This window comes from Pogona vitticeps, chromosome 1 (genome assembly GCF_051106095.1).
Source record: "Pogona vitticeps strain Pit_001003342236 chromosome 1, PviZW2.1, whole genome shotgun sequence".
Taxonomy (NCBI): Eukaryota; Metazoa; Chordata; class Lepidosauria; order Squamata; family Agamidae; genus Pogona; species Pogona vitticeps.
The window spans coordinates 248213959-248237655 of NC_135783.1; the positions used below are offsets into that span (position 1 = coordinate 248213959).

General features: G+C 40.4%; 1 protein-coding gene across 9 annotated transcripts in view; it reads right to left on the reverse strand.

Moving 5' to 3' along the window:
* The window catches only part of SYT7 (synaptotagmin 7), a 295759-nt gene that overhangs the window by 140738 nt on the left and 131324 nt on the right, over positions 1 to 23697 (reverse strand). For all 9 annotated transcript variants that reach the window (XM_072985521.2, XM_072985520.2, XM_072985523.2 and 6 more), the window contains exon 2: positions 65 to 168. In XM_072985521.2, the coding sequence (XP_072841622.2) occupies positions 65 to 168 (104 nt within the window). The remainder of the gene's footprint in view (positions 1 to 64; positions 169 to 23697) is intronic.

Genomic DNA, 23697 nt, shown 5'->3' on the forward strand with positions numbered 1-23697 from the left:
CCTCTCTTACCTGTTCTGTGTTTTATTTTTTGAACATAGCTGAACATAGACTGTTATGACTTACCAGTTTGCGCTGACACCACTGGCAGATCCCACACAGGACAATAGTGACACTAAGGCTGATGGTGATGATGGCTGAGACCAGAAGGACATCACGGGAGGGTGCCCCTGAGAAGAGATCAGAGAAACCTACAGGTTAGGTGCACCAGTGTCAGGAATGACTCATGAACGAGATTATGTCTTGGTCATGTGAGCTCCCCTTCTTTCTTTTGTCTCCCACTTTCCAGTGGCTTCTTTAAAAAGAAAAGATTCTTGAATGACAGACTGATTAACACTTCCTTGGCTCCACTGTAGGGATATAGGAAGGTGCCTTATTCTACATTAGACAACTGATCCATCTAGGTTATTAAGGCTAACTTTCTAAGGTTGCAGATAGGATTCATTCCTGGACCTATTTGTAGATTCCTAATAATAGCATTTCTAAGTACAAACCAAATCCACCCTGATCAGTTTCCAAAATCAGTGGAGATCTGTGTGTCCAAGGTGGCATGGTAGTATGGCAGGAATGGATGCTTTCGCTGACAACCTTGCTCTTGTTGTATTGTTGCCTGACCTACCAGCCTATGCACCATTCCTCCATCTATCTGACTTGGCTTGTCCTCTAAGACTGATGGAAAAAAAATTCAAAGTAAGAGAGGGCCTGGTTTTTTTGAGGGTGTGTACTAAATAATCCTCAATGCAATCTAGAAAACACCAGACATTCTACAATTCACCTCTGGGGAAAAGATAGGAAAGAACTGAAACGACTCTCTGTTCTTGGCAATTTCAGTAGCAGGCCAGACTTCAGAGAAAGATCAGACCAGTTCTGCTGTCTCAGCTGGCAATACAGCGATTCAGCATGTGCCCCTAACTTGCACAGGGCAAGCCTTATTGTGGAGCAGCCCAGAGTACCATACAACATAATTAGTGTGCTTTATGATTTCATAACACTCCAGCTGCACAGCTCTCTATAGAACAATTATCACAGCACCAGAATGTTGCCTATTTTTTGAAACTATTGATCCAGCCACTGGTGAAGAGTTTTCCCCTCGCAGAAGCCAAACAAAATGAAGCAAATTAAAAAGAAGACAAAACACAGAGCAGGCATTTAAAATCTTAGTTTATTTACATGGCAGGAATCTCCAATCACCAGTCATTTTGCAAGGAGTAATCTAGAGCAGGCCCCCTTCCAGATGTCGTTGGGCTATAACTCCCACAAGCTCTAGCCGGCACAGCTTGTGGTGAAGAGTGATGGTAGCTGCTGTCCAATGGCATCTGGAGAAGCATGCCCTCCACCCCCCGTTTCTAGAATTTAAATAACACAAGTCGTAATTACAGATGAAGGCACAAGTTCAGAAATGGTGGCCGTGCTTTGCAAAAAGCTGATGACCACAAAATATAGGAATTCTTCATGCATTGCAACTGAAGGCCTCCAGTCTACTTAGAGAGCTGGCAGGGATTGACATAAGGTGAGTTAAATCATATGCTACTTTCACACAGTGCAGAAAAGGCTGAACTAAAAGACTCTGAAACTTAGTCTTTTTCTTCCATCACAGACATATAGGAATCCACCTAAAAATTGCATGACAGTTCACATTCCCATCTCATTCTTGACAGTGTGGCATCAAGAAATTTCTGCTTACAGACAGAGGAATGTGGGTGTCGTAATCAACACTAGAATACAGGCTTTTACTGTATTTCCAGTGTGAGAATGCAAGGAAGCGAGGTAAATATAATATTCTTTTAAAATTAGAATACTGTATATGCATTCTACATATATAAAGATTAAAATATAAGAAGAGATATCATGGATGAGACCTAAAACTTATCTATCCCTATATTCTGTTCACACAGGGACCACAGGGGATGTGTGAATGTAGTATAGAGCTAAAGCTTATTAGTTGTAAGACTGTCGATAGACAGTCTATAAAAATTTGCATCACAGTTATAGAGTATGTCCTGACTAAGACCACAGTTGGCATAGAAAGACAGAGGGGAAAAAAGAAAAACACCAAGCTACAGTAAAGAAAGTCCCAGCAGGTGCTATGAAATTGTTGTCAAGAGATGCCATAACATAATGTGTTTCAGCTCAATACCTTCCTCCGGGGAAACCTGCTTCATCCATTTCTGTCACCTGATAATGTTGCTTTTTGGCATATTCTAAACTGAGAAGAAACGAAATGAATACATCTCACTGTCCCTAATGAAATGTTGTAATGTAAGACATGTTGGACTGCAGCATTTCCTTGCACTAAGCTGGTCCTTAACAGATGTTAATGTCTTCTGTTTTCCTTTTTTCCATACAATGAATGACCAGAAACAAAAGTGGGGTGAGGCTGTAGGAGCTTTTGATTAGTGTGGGTGTAGAAGAGGCAATTTCAGCAGGACCAGCTTTTTTGCAGGATAAGTAATGCTAGTCAAAATCAGCTTTCTCCTACTAGAAAAAAATATTGAAGGTGACCACCCTCACTCATCCATGTCTCTTTCCACTGCTCCTGGCTGCAACAGACAAATAAAAATAATGTTGGAGTAACCAAAGAAAAACCTATCTGTGCTCATATAAAATCATTATTGCAAACATTCTCCAAGAATTCTGGGTTGTTACCGGAGGATGAATGTGAACTCTGTCACTACGACAGGCCAGAGCGACGAAACTAGAATATGATAATGCGAAAACTTAACTTTTTATGTTAGGCATGGACAATGCTGGTGCCCAAAAAGACCAGGAATAGAAGTGTGGGTATGGGAGAAAGGCAGTGAGTGCACACACTTGGGTCCATTTTACAGTTCAGAGAAAGACACAGAATGGAGTGCCAGCATCATAAACCTTTTTGTTGCACAAGTGCTAGCAACACCAGCTCAGGGCGTGGGGGTCTGGAAAATCTTCCCATCTATCTTGAGCCACACAGAATGTAAATTCTAGTGGGAACAATGGCAATAATTGCAGCATCTCTCTCTCTCTCTCTCTCTCTCTCTCTCTCTCTTTCTGTCTCTCTTCACCAGCTTTTGGAGCTGCCTGCTCTTGTCTTTCTCCAGCTCTAACTCCTGTTCCCACCTGCCCTCTCTGTGTGAGAATGTTTGTGTGTGCGCATGCATGTGTGTGCATATGTATATATGTATGTGTGTAGCTCATGGATGTGAGGCACAAAGCTTACCTTCCACAGGAGGAGAAGTCTAACTTTGCTGTCTCTCATTTGGGTTATTTTTTCCTTCCTCCCCTTGCAGGAATTTAGATTCTCTTTTTTGTATTTCCCTTTTTTTTCTTCCCTCATCACCGGCTGATCTAGTGATCTAGACAGAGACTTTTGGAATAACAATGACAACACAGTGCAGCAGAAATGGAGCTCCTATCCTCCAAAGGAGTTTATACTAAACATATCACCTTACGCCCCATATGGTGATCCACGACTTTCCCTCAAGTGAGTCTCTCTTTAACTGGTTTGATCATATATAGTGAGTATATGAAACCCTTTCTTCCACCTTCCCCTTCCTGCTTTCCCATTCACCTTCCTCCATCTTCCTCTGTCTCCCCACAGACTTTCCACCCCCTCCCCATGGACATTTGTCCATGGAGACGAGCAACCCCTCCTGCCTTCCCTTCCTCTTTCCTTCCATCCAGTGGTTCCCAACTACTGGCATGTGCAGTGGTCCTTGGTAGATCAGACTTGAGTGCCTAATACCCTGGGCTCCCTGTACTCAAGTATGGATCAGATGCTGGTCCCAATGAAAAAGAGAGTTCTTGAGACATCTCTGTGTGGATTGGCATCTGGATACAAGTGACTATTAGTCTTTGGGGAAGACCTTCATAGCCTATGTGACTAGGTTCCATTCTTCAATTTGGGCCTCTGGCACACGTCCATAGTGACTTAAGCCAGCCAAAAGGCAAGCAAATAGGGGTGGGCCCTGCCCACCACACCCAAGGTCTTAGAGCTTGCTCAGAAGCCATCGTTGTCTTGAGAAAGCTCTGGCATAGGCTTCAGCTTGCTAGGTTTGCCTAGTGGTTTCAGTGGATTGAGAACCACTGCCTTAAGCAACCCATCAAAAGAAGGCACCCTTTTTTTAACCTGCACCCCTCAGTTCCTTTGGTTCTCCTATCCCTCCCCTTCCTGTTCTCCCCTTCTCTGCAGCACAGGACGGGGTTGCCCGTTTTGGTCACCCTCTCAGCGTGTTCTCTGCATCTGCACTGTGTGGTGGTGGTGGTGGTGGTGGTGGTGGTGGTGGTGGGTAGTGGTAAGCTCTCTCACTAACGTGGCTTTTTTTCTCCCTTCGCCTGCATAGTGCCTCTCCTATCTATCTATCTATCTATCTATCTATCTATCTATCTATCTATCTATCTATCTATCTATCTATCTATCTATCTATCTATCTATCTATCTATCTATCTATCTATCTATCTATCTATCTATCTATCTGTCTATCTGTCTATCTATCTATCTATCTATCTATCTATCTATCTATCTATCTATCTATCTATCTATCTATCTATCTATCTATCTATCTATCTATCTATCTATCTATCTATCTATCTATCTATCGCCTTTCTTCCCAAAAGGACCCAAGGTGCCTCTTGCCACCTGAGCAGCTTCAAAAAGAAAACAAAAGAAAACAAACGCATACTCCACAACAGGTTATTTCCTCTGGCTCTGCGTTGTCATATTATTCAGTTAGCTGGATTTTTACATGGATTGTGTGCCCCATTTCCCAGATTGTGCTTATTCCTATAACCAGCTGGTCCAGAAACATTAACAGCCTCCCTCAACCCATCACAGGTGCCCGCCCCTGGTCTTACGGGTAGCCCTTAAAGATAGCATATCATAATCAGAGGTGAAATGATATGCAGGTTGAACACATGTGAATGAGGCAATCTTTTGTGCCTGATAAATTACACTTACAAAGGAAAAAGGGGCTTATGACCTAAAGACAAATCACAAAACAAAGCAAGGTAATTTGCAAATTACAGGCAATGTCACACAAATTCAGCACAGAAGGAATTCCTGCTTCTTGGGATGGTTATCTTTAATATACAGTCGGGGAAAGAGTTCAAAATGAAACAAGGATACATGTCTGTGAGGGTCTCTGTTGTCAGGGCCAAGTACAAAATGGATGAACTGCTGATATTGGTGAATGACACAGCATTTATTTAGCTAAGAAAGTATTAGAAAAGACAAATAAGGAGGTTTTAGTCCATCCAGGCAATAAGGAAACACAATGGACAATGAAATTCAATAGATATAAATTCAAGGTAATGAACACTGAAAGGAATGTTCAGAACCACTTAGATATAGCACTCTTCTAAATTAACAGTGGCCTCTTGTGGGAAAGGGTGAAGCATTATCATGGAAAAAAACCCCACAACAGTTTTGTTTATTACAGCACAAAAGAAAGAGGAGGACATAAGAGGTGAAAAGTAATGCAAGAATAATAATAAATGTTATTGTGTAGTGGATGGTTGTTGTAGGTTTTCCAGGCTGTTTGGCCGTGTTCTTAAAGTTTTTATTCCTAACGTTTCGCCAGTCTCTGTGGCTGGCATCTTCAGAGGACAAGAGTCAGAACTACGTTATTGTGTATTGCTCACCAAGGATACAATAGTTCAACTCTCTTTATTCGCTCTACTATATTGCTCTAGTCAATACAATAAGTAAACACATTAGGCTGATGATAGAGTTTCAAGGACTGCCAATGAATGCTATATCAAAGTTACCCATTGCGTTGAAAACATATCCATACTTAGCAGCTTCCCAATGTGTATAAACAAAATGGAAGCCATGGAACAGTTTTGCATCAACACAACAAAATAGAATCATTTTTTTAAAAAGGGGGTTACCTTGAACATTATTCTGGATGTTTTCAGCCAGGAAAGGAATCTCCTTGATGGTTTCAAAAGGCCAAACAACAAGAAACTGTGCTGATACGATATATCCATCATTCTTTCCGCTGCTGCTAACTCGCAGCGGACTCATATTACAAAATGCACATTGCAATGTGTAGATATTTAGATTTTCACAAATATGAATATAAGAAATGGCTGAATTTTGATTGATGTTACTGGCATACATGGGCCAATCACAAGTTGTTATGTGTATTATGGGGGGCACATCCATTAATTTCTCTTTCTAAGACCATGCACAAAGTAACTCACATCTGCAAAATCTTCTTCCTTTCCTACTTTCTAGCCAACAAACTTCAGAGGAGGACAACTCAATGTTCCTACTCAGAAACAGTTCAGCACCTTATTTTAACAAAATCTGACCTCAAAAGAAGATTTATGCACACACAATAGCGACTTGCTACTTTGTAAAGATTAGTTTAGAAAAAGAGATATGATAATAATGATTCCTTTAAATTTAAATTTGTTAGCATTCATATTCTCATATTTCACACGAAAAAATTTGGGACCTATAGACCACTCATACATTACTATTGCGGTGTGATACTCTTGGAAAAACCATATTCTTTATTATTTATTATTTTACTATCCGGGACCTTAAATCATAAGGTAGCTGTAACAACTCTGATCAAAACAGTTATATTCTACATGACTTTATAACATATTCAGTCCCAGTCTAAGGCTATTTTTTGCCCAGATGTTTCCTAGTTGGGAGAGGGGAATCTGCCCCAAGTGCAATTTTTCATACATAGAAAGGTGATTCTGGAGTAAAATGGGAGGTAAAGCTTCCAAGCCTACTTTCCCCAGTGTTCAAACCCACCATGATGAACTGAACTTTTGGAAACAATTGGTTTGGTTGTAGATTTGTTTGTACTTTATGTTCATATTTGGGGCTTGTACAACCATAGGGTGAAGGTTCCTTTTGAAAAAAAAACCTGACCATGAAATAATCCATTAGATAATTCAAACCAAAATCAGAGGTAGTACAGAAGTAGTACAAATCAGCTACCAAGGAAGAGTAAACAATGCATACAAATAACAGAAGATCAATCTGACTTCGCTGACAGTCTTTCAGCAGAACCATTATTTAGGTCTACGTTCCAACCAGAGATGCTGAAGAAGAACAAATAGAAGTTTCTATGCAAATATTCAGGAAGAAACTGATCACACACCAAAACAGGGTTGGCTGATAATTATGACTGACTGGAGTGGAAAAGTAGGAAACACAGAAGAATCTTAAATTAATTTAGCCACCAATTATTGTCATTGTTTACAGAACAGTACTTCCTGGGAAGGGAACTGAATATCAACAAGGTTCTTAAAGGTCATTGTATCAACAACTTGTGCCCAGGAAGCAAATGACCTCTTTGTTTTGGGGCCATGTATAAATGTGTATATATTTGCCACGTAGTCCCGTTGTTATGTCTGAGGAAGTGAACTTGTCCACAAAAGCTCACATTAAGATATAACCATTAGTCTTTATTGTGTCACAACATTTTTGCCTTTGCTTTTTTCCTTTTGTTTTTACCTAAAAGCAGAGCCAAACATAATTCAAGAATTTGGCCTAGGAATCAGAAATTAAGCAGGCAAGTGAGGCTATTTTAAGCTATAGTGACTAAATATTTCAAAAGCCTAACAAGAGTATGCCAACAAACATGGAAAATGTAACAGTGGGCCACAGAACAGAAACCTTCAATAGATATTCCAATCCCCAAGAAAGAATATGCCAAAGAGTGCACTAATTATAGAACTCTTTTATTAATTTCCATTTAACGAAAGTGATGTTTATGATTTTACGGCAAAGACGGCTTCAATTTATGAAACAAGGAATGACAGATATTCAAGCTGGATTCAGAAAAGGAAGAGGCACTAGATATCACCTTACATATCATATTTTTCTCTGTATAAGACACCTCCATGTGTAAGACACACCTCCAATTTATTAACCCGAATTTTCTTTCTTTGCAAGAAAGTGGAAGGGGAAGTTAGGGATCAAAGCACTTTGATTCCTGCTTTCCCCCCTCCACTTTCTTGAGAGGAAAGTGCTTTCCTCCTCCACTTTCTTTGCAAAAAGCTGCTTTCCCCATCCACGTTTTGCATAGAAAGTGGAGGGTGAAAACACCCTCCACTTTCTTGTGAGGAAAGTGTTCCCCCCACTTACTTTGCAAAAAGTGGAGTGGGGAAGTGTTTTCCTCGCAAGAAAGTGGAGAGGAAAGCAGCTTTTTGCAAAGAAAGTGGCTGCTTTCCCCCTTGACTTTTTGCAAACAAAGTGGAGGGGGAAATCACCCTCCACTTTCTTGCAAGGAAAGTTATTTCCCCCTCCACTTTCCAAAACATGGAGGGGGAAAGCACCTTTTTTGCTAATAAAGTGGAGGGGAAAAGCAAGAGTCACTTTTCCCCTCCACTTTCTTGTGAGGAAAGTGCTTTCCCCCTCCACTTTTTAGAAAGAAAGTGGTGGGGGGAGCACTTTCCTCGCAAGAAAGTGGATATGGAAAGCAGCTTTTTGCAAAGAAAGTGGCTGCTTTCCCCCTTGACTTTTTGCAAAGAAAGTGGGAGGGGAAAGCACCCTCCACTTTCTTGCGAAGAAATTTCTTTCTCCCTCCACCTTTTGTGCTGAAAGTGGAGGGGGAAAGCACTTTCCTCATAAGAAAGTGGAGGGGGAAAGCAGGGATCAAAGCGCTTTGATCCTGCTCCCCCTCTTTACTTCCATGTATAAAATGACCCCCAATTTTTCCTCTAAGTATTTTAGGAAAAAGTGTCAATTTTATACATGGAAAATTTATTTATTTATTTATTTATTTATTTATTTATTGGACTTATTTATTATTTATTTATTTAATTTATATGCCGCCCACACTACCCAAAGGTCTCTGGGCGGCTTACAGCATTTAAAATACAATAAAGTTATGTAGCAATTAAAATACAATTAAAATATATATAAAATTGCCATCGGACCCACAGCTAATATTATTTCAGTTAAAAGCCTTCTAGAACAGGAAGGTTTTGACCTGGCGCCGAAATGTCATCAGTGTCGGCGCCAGACGAATCTCAGTCGGGAAGGCATTCCATAGTCTGGGGGCAGCTGCCGAAAAGGCCCTTTGTCTACAAGCCATCCCTCTTACCTCCTTGAGGGACAGCTCTTTCAAAAGGGCCCCCTGGCTAGATCTTAACTGCCGGGTAGGCTCATATGGAAGGAGGCGGTCCTTCAGGTAAAATACGGTACATACGTTGGCAACTGTAAATATGTTTGTGCTTTATAGATTGCAGTGTGGATCATGAAAACCTATTAACCATTGTAAAAGAAACAGGTGTGAAAACTGGTGGAAAAATCATCAATAATTCAAAATATGTAGATGATAGTACAGCACATTACTTACAAAAAAAAATAGCAGTGACTTGAAATGACTACTTAGGTGGATTATAGAAGAAAGTGCAAAAACAGCAGGATTACAGGTGAATATTAATTAGGGAAAATAATAATAAATAGAAGCATTCCATAAATTTAACAATGACAATGCAGAAATCAGCATTGTTAAGGATTTTCCACACTTTGATTGAACTGTCAATAAAAAATGGAGACTGCCGCCAAGAAATCAGAAGAAAGACTTACTTGGAAGGCCATCTACAAAGGAACTTGAGAAAATTCATAGATAAAAAATGAGCTGCTGAAACTAAAGGAAGGTCATCCATACTTGTAGTCATCCCAGTTATTGTATATGGAAGCGAAATGTGAATAAAGCTGACAGGAAGAAAAATAATTTATATCAAATCTGATGTTGGAAGAGAGATTTCTGGAAACCATGGACCACCAGAAAGACAAGAAGGGTATTCTAGATCAAATCAATCCTAACCTCTGGTAGAAACTAAAATAACTATATAGAAACTATCATACTTTGGACATACCATGAAAAGGCAAGACTTGTTGTGAAAGACAGTGATATTAGGAAAACTGGAAGACAATATGGAAAAGCATAAGACCTAACATAAGGCAGATCAATTCAATAAAGTTAGTCTTCAGTTTTCAAGATCTAAGCAAGGTTATTAATGGCAAGACCATTGGAGGTCATTAATTGCAAGACCATTGTAGGGTTGCCATGAATCTGAAATGACTTGATGAGTCCTAGAGATAGACACAAATCAGAAAAATGGGGATTTGTTTTGATCCATGATTTGTCAAGTCTGCTAAATTGATACATCAATTCATTTTTGAATTTAAAACCGTATAAAATGACCACCTAGAGAAACTAAATTAACAAGGAAGCTTCCACTGACTCCTCTACAAGCTCTGCAAGTTTGGTGAAATTTGGGTTTTAGATGTCCGAGTTATATACCCACAAGGAGGCCCCCAGGAAAGTTTTCCCCAGGTACCCAGAGACACCAGAATCACAGAGAAACTTCCCTTGGCTCTCTGTATAATCCCTCCAAGTTAGGTAAGGATTGGGTTTCAGACATTTAAGATATGCACCCACAAAATGGGTCCCCCCCAGGAAAGTGCCCTTTAGCAGCTAGTGGGGGAAATCTTCACCAAAATTGGAGGGATTGTAGAAGAGAGTGATTGGAAGCCTCCCTGCAATTTTGGTGTATTTGCCTTGGGGACCATTTTATCGCCAAATTAATCAAGAAATCAAAAATCACTCAAAATTCATTGATTCATATTCGTTAGGAGCACTGATTCATACAAATACAAATCAACAAATTAGTGATTCTCAAACAAATTTGATTATTTGTTTTTTAATTTGTGCCCATCTCTTTTGATGACACATAGCAACAAAACCATATTGTTCTTGTAACAAAAATTTTATATCCTAAAAGTGCAAGGCCATGGGGTAACTTATGTTATCTATACATTAAATTGGATTCCTACATAGCTGTTTCTTCAGCACGAACTGAGGAGTTTTGATTATTTATTTTTATCACACACTGAGTAACATATCAAAACAGAAAATTGAAATATTATGAATAATACAGTCATAGCAAATGGAATGTTCCCACATAATTTGCTTATATGAATAAGATGTGTAATTAAACGGAAATGCAACAAATGAACAGTTAATTGGAGAAAATACCTTCTTGCAGGAGTTCTTGGAAATCAGAAAACACTAATCACATATTACCTAAGATTCAAGATAATCCTCAACCTAGTTTGCTCATTTGCAAAAATCATATATAACTCACAAGACCAATTCTTAAGAGAAAGTCTTCATCAAACAGAGACTCCACTCTCCTTGTTCAGCTTTCTTTCTGCCTTCTCTGTTTACCTCAGAATTTGCCATCTTTATTTGGGAAATTACACTGGCCAAAGCTGTACTGGATTGGCATCAGCCTTGGATATGATGAACTCATTTGATTACTGACGTTTTGACTTCTGAATTGGGATCTTTTTAGATATCCTTCACAGGCTTTTAAATCGCTACCCAAGTGAGAGACCACATCCAGTCCCATTGCACAAATTAACTTGATGTCCTGCTCCTGAGCAATGGACTGGTGCTTGGAGTAGCAGAGTCTTCACTGCAAGGGAGACAGACACCTGTCTGCTCTTTTGAAAGATAAGATGGAAAAATGTATACTGGAGTGATGGATATGAAAGGAGTTAAAAAGTAAGGGGAAGGAGATGAAAAGGTGATTGGGATGAAGGTGATGATCCAAAGCTCAAAGGCAACATTGCAGAATTCACTCCTTCCTTCCCAATTTAAAAGCTTAGTGAACATTCACATGCCTGAAAGTTATGGAAGAGTGCACAAAATAATGATAAACCATGCATATATAACATTACACACATTTCCGCCTGTTAGCTGCTATTCCCCACCCCCACTAAGAAATCCTACATAGTGGTAACATTTCCTTATAACAGGGAATTTGCTCCGGCCACCTTATCGTTTTTGGTTGCTCTTTTCAATATCTTTTTCAAGGTCTTCAGCAACAAAACCCTAGGCAATTTTAATGCTGGGGAAATGTGAGTTTGCCACAACCTCAACAGCTGTACTACATTTGGATGAGACATCTGGATTCCCCCAAACAACCCAGTGTTTATTGCACAATAAAACAATCACTTGGAAAGGCCCTTGGGTAGCCTCGCTAAAAGCTTTTTGGAATGAATGAATCATCTTTGCTTACTCAAGAGCCTGGGTTTCCTAAAGCCTTCTATTATCTACCAGATTGCTCAGCTTTAAAAAACATTTGACATACAGCGAATGAAAGAAAAACAAAATAAAAGTAAGCTTTTACATCCATGCTATTGTTCCTTCAGGTTAAAACAATCACAATATTGATACAAAGCTTAAAAGTGGTTAAATTGCTTGGATAGAGGTAGGGTTAGCCAGCATAAAAGACACTGAGATCCAGCGGAGATATGTTTTGAAATTAAAATAAAGTACAAAGACAGAATAGAGCACTTATCTGTGGGTTGCATCATAAATTATGCTTTCCTTAAATAAAAGAATGAAAAGAGTTACACTTTCACTTGTGAAATGTCAGTGGCTATTTCATTGGTGAGCACATAGTTTGGGAAACTCATTCAGATGGAATTAGGGCAGAAAACTCCTTGCTTAGGTGCCTTGCTTGAAAACATTTGGTAAATGGACATATAGCCCTTTCTGCTGTTGATAACACTGCATTGTAATACACTTCTAAAGGCTTTGCTTGGTCTATTCACTCTCTGTTTCAAGTCTCTGAGGGAGAATTAAATGCATGTAATCTTATGTGCATGTATATTGTAATAATTATTGTGAGCTATCCAGTCAGTTCTGAGTCGTGACGACCCTTTTCAGGGTTTCCTAACTATACAGTACTCAGAAATGGTTTGCCATTCTTTTCTCCAAGGGAACTGTGCAGCTTGCCCAAGGCTACATAGGCTGGCCCTTCTCCCAGAAGGCACAGTGGGGAATAAAACTCTGTCTTCATATAAATCCTTTCAAACACTGTCAGTATCCACTTGTAATACTACATAAATAACTCTTAATATACATTAATAATTAATCTGTGCAATAATTGTGTATTAATAATTAACACTGATATATTTCACTCTGAGCAGTCATATCTTCCCCAGTGTTGTCTTCTTTCACAGTCCTTCCCACACCAAAAGCTCCATTAAAAGCAAAAATGGTATACTCTATGTAGGGCCATCAAGGCCAGTCTATGAGCAGCCTTGATGGCCCTACATAGAGTATGCCATCTTTGCTATGACATTTCTCACACTCAAACCCAGCCCTTGAATGACTTTTCACACTTAAAAGAATGATATTCAATACTGTATTCAAGAGACAATGGTGCATGCACATTCAGACACAGCTGATGTCAAAAGCAGCAGCAGCACTAGGTTGAATATAATAAATGAATTAAACAACAAAGTGATGTAATCACAAGCAATAGCCATGAAGGATTGCAATGACATCACATTTCACACGATTTCACTATTCATTACTAGGGAAAGACAAGGAGGACCAGGAGGGCTTCAAATAATCAAAGGCTGATGTAGTCTAGTAGTTCCTGCTTCTTGGAAGCCCATGACAGCAATATCTTTCTTCCCTGGCCCTGTCAGTCCCCAGTAACCAGCATCCCAATACATGGTGTCTTCAATCCTGGAAGTAATATAATATCCATGTACTCCACAGCTAATCAAGGGTTAGACCCCAAGACTCCTTTACTCACATCTTTCACTGCATATTCTACATAATGGGTTCCCAACCTTGGGTAACTCAGGTCTTCTTGGACTGCAGCTCCCAGAAACCCCAGCCTGTACAACTGGCAAGGAAAGCCGGGTTATCCAAGTTTGGGAACCACTGCTCTATATCACTATGGTTTGCATCAATTTAGGAATCCAAGGAGGAGGGGGGGATGCAAAAATGGCATGATGGTCAGGTTGCTGCATACTGAGTGAGGTAATTGTTTCACCTAGTTGAGCAGGACTGTGTTAACTGACCGATAAGAGGCAGTCTTGAGTTTCCAGATAAGTCTTCCTTAGCTCTACGCAGAGCTTGGAAGCAACTTTGTTGTTGTTTAGTCGTTAAGTCGTGTCCAACTCTTCGTAACCCCATGGACCAGAGCACGCCAGGGCCTTCTGCCTTCCACTACCTCTCAGAGTTTGGTCAAATTCATGTGGGTAGCTTCTATGATACTGTCCAATCATCTCGTCCTCTGTCGTCCCCTTCTCCTCTTGCCCTCACACTTTCCCAACATCAGGATCTTTTCCAGGGAGTCTTCTCTTCTCATGAGATGGCTAAAGTATTGGAGCCTCAGCTTCAGGATCTGTCCTTCCAGTGAGCACTCAGGGTTGATTTCCTTCAGAATGGATAGGTTTGTTCTCTTTGCAGTCCAGGGGACTCTCAAGAGTCTCCTCCAGCACCACAGTTCAAAAGCATAAATTCTTTGGCAGTCAGCCTTCTTTATAGTCCAGCTCTCACTTCCATACATCACTATTGGAAAAAGCCACAGCTTTGACTATGTGGACCTTTGCTGGTAAGGTGATGTCTCTACTTTTTAAGATGTTGTCCAGGTTTGTCATTGCTTTCCTCCCAAGAAGCAGGCATCTTTTCATTTTGTGGCTGCTGTCACCATCTGCAGTGATCATGGAGACCAGGAATGTAACATCTGTCACTGACTCCAGATCTTCCTCTTCTATTTTGTTTCTGTCCATGGAGTTTTCTTGGCAAAGATACTGGAGTGTCTTGCCAGTTCCTGCTCTAGGTGGATCACATTTAGTCAGAGTTCTCCGCTATGACCTGCCCGTCTTGGGTGTCCCTGCATGGCATAGCCCATAGCTTCTCTGAATTACTCAAGCCCCTTCACCATGACAAAGAAGCAATCCATGGTGGAAGCAACTAGTTACTCTCTATTCATGTTATTTGCAATTCATTCATTTTTTTCCACCAACTACATTACAATTCAGTTTTTACTTAATGAGCATTAACTACACTCCTTTTGTAGTCTGTAATTGTTAAAATTATTTGCATAGTTATCACCAGACTGTGGCTTCATAGAGGAGGAATGCCACATAGATCAAGTACACGTTTATGAAAGCCCTTCGGCTCTGTGGTGGGTGCTAAAGTTACAAAGAACTATGATGGGAGAAGGCTGCATGCCAGGAACTTGTAGCATTCATATTTTTAATGTAACCAAAAGGGACCTACTCAAAGTATTTAAATTACTTTGAAAAACATGGAAGTGATACTGTTTTGCCCAGGCTGGTGAAGAGTCTTGAATGACTTGAAATCTCACCTATTTTTGATACTATACTGGTCCAATAAAGATTATGGACTGCCTCTGCTTTCAGATTTTAACCTTAAATCACACAGCTGTGTTTCATTTTTCTTTTCTTTTTTTCTCCTTTTGTAAACTGCATCTATAATTGTCAGTGCTTAGAGGCACTATAACTGTAAATATTTTTTTAAAGAAATAATTAAAATTGCCCAAGCTTGGAAAAATGCTGAAGGATTTGTTTGTCAAAGATATCTGAATAGGATATGGGTAATAGTACTGATCCCTTCATGGACTGCTGCCTTGTCGTCGCGAAGGGGCTTGAGTAATTCAGAGAATCTATAGGCTATGCCGTGCATGGACCCCCAAGATGGACAGGTCAAAGTGGAGAGTTCTGACTAAACGTGATCCACCTGGAGCAGGAACTGGCAAGCCACCCCAGTATCTTTGCCAAGAAAACTCCATGGACAGAAACAAAAGGCTAAAACATATGATGCTGGAAGATGAGCCCCTCAGGTCGGTAGGCTTCCAACATGCTACTGAGGAAGAGCGGAGGACAAGTACAAGTAGCTCCAGAGCTAATGAGGTTGTTGGGCCAAAGCTGAAAGGACGCTCAGCTGTGGACGTGAAAGGAAAGTCCGATGCTGCAAAGAAAAATACTGCATAGGAACTTGAATTTAAGATCTATGAACCTTGGTAAGCTGGATTTGGTCAAACAGGAGATGGCAAGAATAAACATTGACATCCTGGCCGTCAGTGAACTGAAACGGATGGGAATGGGTGAATTCAATTCAGACGCTTTTCATATCTACTATTGTGGGCAAGAATCCTGTAGAAGAAATGGAGTAGCCCTCATAGTCAGCAAAAGAGTGGAAACAGCAGTACTGGAATATAATCTCAAAAATGACAGAATGATTTCAATACGAATCCAAGGCAGATCTTTCAACATCACAGTAATCCAAGTTTATGCACCAACCACAGATGTTGAAGAAGCTGAAATTGACCAATTCTATGAAGACCTACAACACCTTCTAGAACTAACACCAAAGAAAGATGTTCTTCTCATTATAGGGGACTGGAATGCTAAAGTAGGGAGTCAAGAGATAAAAGGAACAACATGCAAGTTTGGCCTTGGAGTTCAAAATGAAGAAGGCAAAGGCTAATAGAGTTTTGTCAAGAGAACAAGCTGGTCATCACAAATACTCTTTTCCAACAACACAAGAGGTGACTCTACACATGGACATCACCAGATGGGCAATACCGAAATCAGATTGATTATGTTCTCTGCAGCCAAAGATGGAGAAGCTCTATACAGTAAGCAAAAACAAGACCTGGAGCTAATTGCAGCTCTGATCATCAGCTTCTTATAGCAAAATTCAAGCTTAAACTGCAGAAAGTAGGAAAAACCACTGGGCTAGTCAGGTATAATCTAAACCAAATCCCTTATGAATACACAGTGGCAGTGAAGAACAGATTTAAGGAACTAGATTTGGTGGACAGAGTGCCTGAAGAACTATGGATGGGGGTATGTAACATTGTACAGGAGGCAGCAATGAAAACCATCCCAAAGAAAAGAAAATGCAAGAAAGCAAAGTGGCTGTCCAACGAGGCCTTACAAACAGCAGAGAAGAGAAGGGAAACAAAATGCAAGGGAGATAGGGAAAATTACAGAAAATGGAATGCAGACTTCCAAAGAATAGCAAGGAGAGACAAGAGGGCCTTCTTAAATGAACAGTGCAAAGAAACAGAGGAAAAGAATAGAAAGGGAAAAAACAGAGATCTGTTCTAGAATATTGGAGATGTTAAAGGAACATGTTTTGCAAAGATGGACATGATAAAGGACAAAAATGGGAGGGACCTAACAGAAGCAGAAGACATCAAGAAAAGGTGGCAAGAATACACAGAGGAATTGTATCAGAAAGATGTGGATGTCCTGGACAACCCAGATAGTGTGATTGCTGACCTTGAGCCAGACATCCTGGAGAGTGAAGTCCAGTGGGCCTTAGAAAGCATGGCTAACAACAAGGCTAGTGGAGGTGATGGCATTCCAGTGGAATTATTTAAAATCTTGAAAGATGATGCTGTTAAGGTGCTACATTCAATATGCCAGCAAGTTTGGAAAACCCAACAGTGGCCAGAGGATTGGAAAAGATCAGTCTACATCCCAATCCCAAAGAAAGGCAGTGCCAAAGAACGCTCCAACTACCATTCAATTGCACTCATTTCACACGCTAGCAAGGTTATGCTCAAAATCCTCCAAGGTAGGCTTCACCAGTATGTGGACCGAGAACTCCCAGAAGTACAAGCGGGATTTCGAAGGGGCAGAGGAACTCAAGACCAAATTGCTAACATGCGCTGGATTATGGAGAAAGCCAGAGAGTTCCAGAAAAATATTTACTTCTGCTTCATTGATTATGCAAAAGCCTTTGACTGTGTGGACCACAGCAAACTATGGCAAGTTCTTAAAGAAATGGGAGTGCCTGACCACCTTATCTATCTCCTGAGAAATCTATATGTGGGACAGGAAACAACAGTTAGAACTGGATATGGAACAACTGATTGGTTCAAAATTGGGAAAGGAGTACGGCAAGGCTGTATATTGTCTCCCTGCTTATTTAACTTATATGCAGAATACATCATGCAAAAGGCTGGACTGGAGGAGTCCCAAGCCAGAATTAAGAATGCCGGAAGAAATAACAACAACCTCTGATATGCAGATGATACCACTCTGATGGCAGAAAGTGAGGAGGAAGTAAAGAACCTCTTAATAAGGGTGAAAGAGGAGAGCACAAAAATGGTCTAAAGAACTATGATCATGGCAACTGATCCCATCACCTCCTGGCAAATCGAAGGGGAAGATATGGAGGCAGTGACAGACTTTACCGTATTGGGCTCCATGATTACCGTAGAGGGTGACAGCAGCCACAAAATTAAAAGACGCCTGCTTCTTGGGAAGAAAGTGAAGACAAACCTAGACAGCATCTTAAAAAGCAGAGACATCACCTTGCCAACAAAGGTCCGCATGGTCAAAGCTATGGTTTTTCCAGTAGTGATGTATGGAAGTGAGAGTTGGAGTGTAAAGAAGTCCGACCACTGAAGAATTGATGCTTTTGAACTGTGGTGCTGGAGAAGACTCTTGAGAGCCCCCTGGAGTGCAAAGAGAACAAACCTATCCATTTTGAAGGAAATCAAGCCTGAGTGCTCACTGGAAGGACAGATCCTGAAGCTGAGGCTCCAATACTTTGGCCATCTCATGAGAAGAGAAGACTCCCTGGAAAAGATCCTGATGTTGGGAAAGTGTGAGGGCAAGAGGAGAAAGGGATGACAGAGTCTGAGATGGCTGGACAGTGTCACCGAAGCTACCAACATGAATTTGACCCAACTCTGGGAGGCAGTGGAAGGTAGGAGGGCCTGGTGTGCTCTGGTCCATGGGGTCACGAAGAGTCGGACATGACTTAATGACTAAACCACCACAACAAATAGTACTGATGGAAAATCTGAGTAATCACATTAGATTGCTGAGAGGAGAAATAAAAGCAGATAATTTTGTTAAAATCTGGTACTTCTGTTGATGTCATTTTGAGAAGTCAGCTGGAATATTGGTCTGCTATTTTTTAAGCTTAATAGAATGCATGTATTAATAGACTATAGGAATCATTTGCATTATTCATCGAGATAAATTTATTCATGTGTATGTGATTGTATGGGTTATTTCCAAGGATTGTCATGTCAATAAAATGTTTTATTTAAAAAAAACCTTTAAGAAATAATTTCCTAGCCACTGATCCTACCAGGAGATGCTGGAAACTGAATGTGAGGTTTTTTGCTCTGTTTCTCATTTACAACTCTTTTCCGTTATTTAGGTGAGATAATATCCCGTTGCTTATAGTAGTAACAGGATAGTCACACTAGAGTAGGCCCATCAGGATCAGTGGGGATTTGAACTTATGTCTACTCCTACATAAGTTCCATTGATTCAATGGGCCTACTTTAATGCAACTTACTATGCTAAACAATGGGATTTTAGCCAATACATGGAAAACTCAGTCAGAGGAAACTTCTGTAGGAGGCATAATTGGGGGCAAATTTCCCTCTTGCTTTCTGCAGTCCTCCCTGCTACCTTCTATATGCTGTTCAAAAGAATCCCTAACAATTTTTAGTTGTGTGTGTGGGAGCACAGAGGGCTATAGAAGTGAGAGAGAACTAGTGAAAACCACACACCCCTTCTGCTCATGGAACCCTCCAGTGAATCAAAAAAGCCTTTCATCAATTAAATCTCCTTTGTAAGCAGTTATTTTGTATTTGCAAGCATGGAGGCCTCCCTCTCCAGAAAACCAAACATGTACATCCTCCTCACCACTTCTGATTGTTTCTGAAGGAGAAATAACAACTGTTTATATGAAGAAAGTATTTAATTCCTGATGGTTTCAATCAGTTGATGAAGGTCCCTTAATTAAAAAAAAAACTCTTTCGATTCTCATTTCAAACTATAAAACTGAACTGAATATCGGCCACATAAAGGGAGAACAAGTGTTGCAGTCATTCTCCGTGATGTCTGATCTATACGTGGCTAGTACAGAGTCCGTATTTATTCAGCACTCACATGTAGAATCTGGCAAACTGAATCTGTGACCCTGACAGGTTTGTGCTCAAATATGGCTTTGGAATGACAGTGTGGCAACACTACTCTTAAGAGGGCCATCAAAGCTAGCAAAATAAACAAATAACAACAACAACAACAAAACCCACCCCAAGTACAGCTTTCACAAGTCACTTTGGTATCATGGGAGATGTTTGTTCTGGAGTAGGAAAGATTTTGTTTCAGAAAGATGTGCTTACCTCTGAAGGGCTACTTTTCCTTGCCAAAGTGTTCTAGAATTTGTGCCTCTCGTCTCATACTTGCCCAACACTATTTCACCTCTCTCCTCAGGAAGTGTGAAATGCCATTTTTCTCCATGCTGAAAATTACAGGCTTCAGCTCTGAGAGGGAGTACAATTAGTGGCAATGCAGGAGGCGGATGTGTAATTTAACTGCCAAGGAGACAGCAGGGAAGGGAAGCCCGTGCCTATTACACTCTGTGGGGGTACTGGGGACAAAGGGGGAATCACTTGCAACTCCTGGGGCCGAGTGCGAGGCAGCATGAAATGTGCCATAGTGACTAGTAGTAGGATGCAAAGACAAGCACCTCAGAGTTATGAAAAGGAAGGACATTTCCTAACCAAGCATGTTTGCTCTTTATCTGATATTTGTATAGACTTTTTTTTTTTTAAAGCACCAATAAAGGGAAGATGTGGAGGAACAATTAGGGACTATGTGAAAGAGAGTATTTGGGCTTATTGGGCTTGTCATGTGCCAGGCTGAGAAAAGCTAAACCTGACACAGGATGACAAGTAGCTTCATGCTAGTGATTACAGTGCAATCATCTCTCTTAAAATGGTTTCTAAACTGTTTTGTATTGTTTTAGACTGAAATTGCTTAGACATTTTGTTGTTCCAAATGGTATATGAAGACAAGAGCAAACACATGACAAGACATAAATGAAGGAACAAATGCTTACATCTAATAGTGCAATAACCAATGCAAAACCATAGCATTGCAGCATACAGAAGAAAGACATTCCACATTATAGATGTGACTTCCACTATCTAGTTTCCATAAAGATTAGTGATCTAATGTGACATGTTGTAAAGCAAGGATGGGCAACATGCAGCCTGTGGGTTATCTATCTGGTCCAAATAAATTTCTCCAGGACAGAATGTGCAGTACCAGCATAATTGGCACCCCTAGTTACCAAAATTGCACAGGGGCAATTTTGCCATGTTTTGAAGACTCCTCAGCACTTCTAGGGCCCCTATCCCCCCAAATAACTTTTAAAAAAAAATTTCTGGCCACTAGAGGATGCAAGTAGGCTTTTAAATTATTGATTTATTTTAGTTTATAGAAAACATATTTGTAAGAAAAAACAACCTGGATAGGGTACTATGAGCAGGCGAAATCCTCCCTAGGGGTGTCTGCATGTGATCCCTTGGGATATCCGGAAATCAGCCACCCCTGTTTCAAAATAATTGGCAGCTATGAGATGAGTGTTTAGAGACATCTTGAAGAAAGGTCATCAACATCTATGATCATACAATCTGAAATGTGTGAATGCTTCTGATATTGGAATCTAAAAGCGGTTTGACCTAGCTGATTAGCACTCAAGTGAAAGACATCTGGGAATACCAGGTGCTGATATTTATTTATTACAGGGAAAAGGCAGTCATTTGGTGTTAGAGGGCTTTATTTTTTTTAATGCACAAGATCACACTTGCAATCTCTGGCATCTCCAAGTAGCACTGGAACAACATATCTAAAACCCTAAATTGTCAGTGATTGGTTACATTACTTGATTAAATGGACCAATAATCTCACTGTGTATAAGGCTGCTTCCTGTTTTTCAAGATGGCAGCTGCAAATGCTATGGGTAGTTTCTCATTTTTATGGGGCAACTATACTATTGTAATCTACAAATAAGTTCACAAATGCTACTAACACCCTGCATTTTTGGTCATCTGCCTGCCTGTATGTAGCACTGTTAATCAATGTGCATCATATTTAGTATAGCTAGTTCATATGGTCACATAGATGTAGTTCTTACTCATCCCAGGTGGCCTGGTAAGCCTGCAGCAGATCACTCTTTCTTGAGTGTCTTTCCTGATATATCCAGTTTAGTCTTGCTGTTCTAAATAAGCGAGGATCCAAGAATAAACTATGGTGCTGAAAATATTTTCAGCTGCAAAGTTAACAAGGTTGCAAACAAAAATGTAGTATCTATTTCTCTGTGAATCCTAATATTTCCAGGCCATGATTTCATGTTCCAACAAAAGCAGGCTTCAGGATTCCCCTTATCTCTAACTTAAGGATGTATCAACCCAATATTCAGCCCAAATCAGTTCAATGAGACTTAAATTTATAACGTTGCATATTTATGTGGGATCAGTACCACTGAGTTCTGTGGACCTTATGTCTCAGTAAGGTTTCAGGAGATGAAGCTCCAAAGACTGATTTGCAAAGCTGTTTCGCAAGATGACTATCATTTGATGCACTATGTATGTCCAAGTTTCCCTTGAGGACGTGTGGGGAGTCTTAATACACATCTGTAATATGCTGTAGAGTTTCCAGCAAATGGTGTTGTGTTAGTTGCTATTTTTGTTCAGTACCATTAGAATAAAAGCTAACAGTTAAAATTAGTAGAAGACAGCAGGGGGCACATGTGCTGTGCTCTTTTGCAAATGATTAGAAATTACATTACACAACATCCATCCCTTTGGATTTATCTGTGGCCAGTGGAAAGTCCCACAAATAATTTCTAAGACTGGACTCTGATAAAACCCTTACACTTCTTTCCTGTTTTAGAGATCCCAAAGCCCTCTGCCAATCAATGAGATCACCAGCAGCCTTCCATAAAACCTGTGAGTGCCACTACATTTTGATGTGGAACTATCTGGATAGAGATCACATTTGCTTTGCTCATCTCTGCAAAAGACATGACAGAGTGCTATGCAAGCCAAATCAGCCTTTTTTGTGTGTGTGTGAGTGTGTGTGTATGCGTTGGAGGGGATTTTATTTTTTTATCCTTAATATCTGGAAGCAGTGGGAAACCCAGCAATATATGCAAAGAAGCACTTGACAAGCAGTTTATCTAGAAGTACATGTATAAAATGCACTAGCAGAATTTATGGTCCTATGTGACCAATTTTAATATCCTCTTGAACCTCCATTTGTAAACCTCCATTTCTTTAACTGAATTGGCTTGATCTATATCTGCAGCACAGAGAAGTGATGGAATCTATTTTGGGTGAGAAAACCAGCTTCTGACAAAGGGAGAAAGAGCTTGTTTTCCTGTTTCCCAGGCTACTTTTAAAGACTGTGTGACCTGGTTTCATTCGAAGAGGCCAAATATCTGCTGCTCTGAATGCCTTCAGCTTGCACATTCATGAAAGCCAGTCCTAACTAGCTGTCCTCCTGCAAAGTGAGAAGTTATAAATAAAAGCCAGTCTGAATGATCTGAAGCTGGGAAAAAGATGAGTGTCGGCTGTGGCAGAGTGGCCACGGCCGCAGTGGCAGCTGCAGGGAGCAGGGGAAGGGAGAATTATATCTCTTTTCCTTCTCAAGGCAAGTGTCTAGAAACAGCCAAGTGGAACTTTATCAGGCTTTGTACATTTTAGAAACTAGTTGCAGTTCTCAGGGAAAAAGCTGGGGAGGCTTCCACCCAAAGGGTCCTTCTTCTTGGCAACCACAAAGGGACGGAACAAACAAACAAACAAACAAACAAACTGCCTTCCCAGCCACAAGCTTCGTGTCTGGTTCATAAATGACCAGGGCCAAATGGTATTTATCATAGGAGTTTGGAAGGCGTTCAGGAGCAAGGCATCAGGGCTGCTAACAGAAAGGTGTAATTTATCATTTAAAACAGCCACTTCACCACGTGCCTGGGAGGGCAGCCCATTGCTATGCCCCACTGTTAAAAAAGATAGAGTGGGTGAAGCCAGCAATTACAGATCAGAGGCTTTTTACATCTGGATGAGGAAAAGGACAG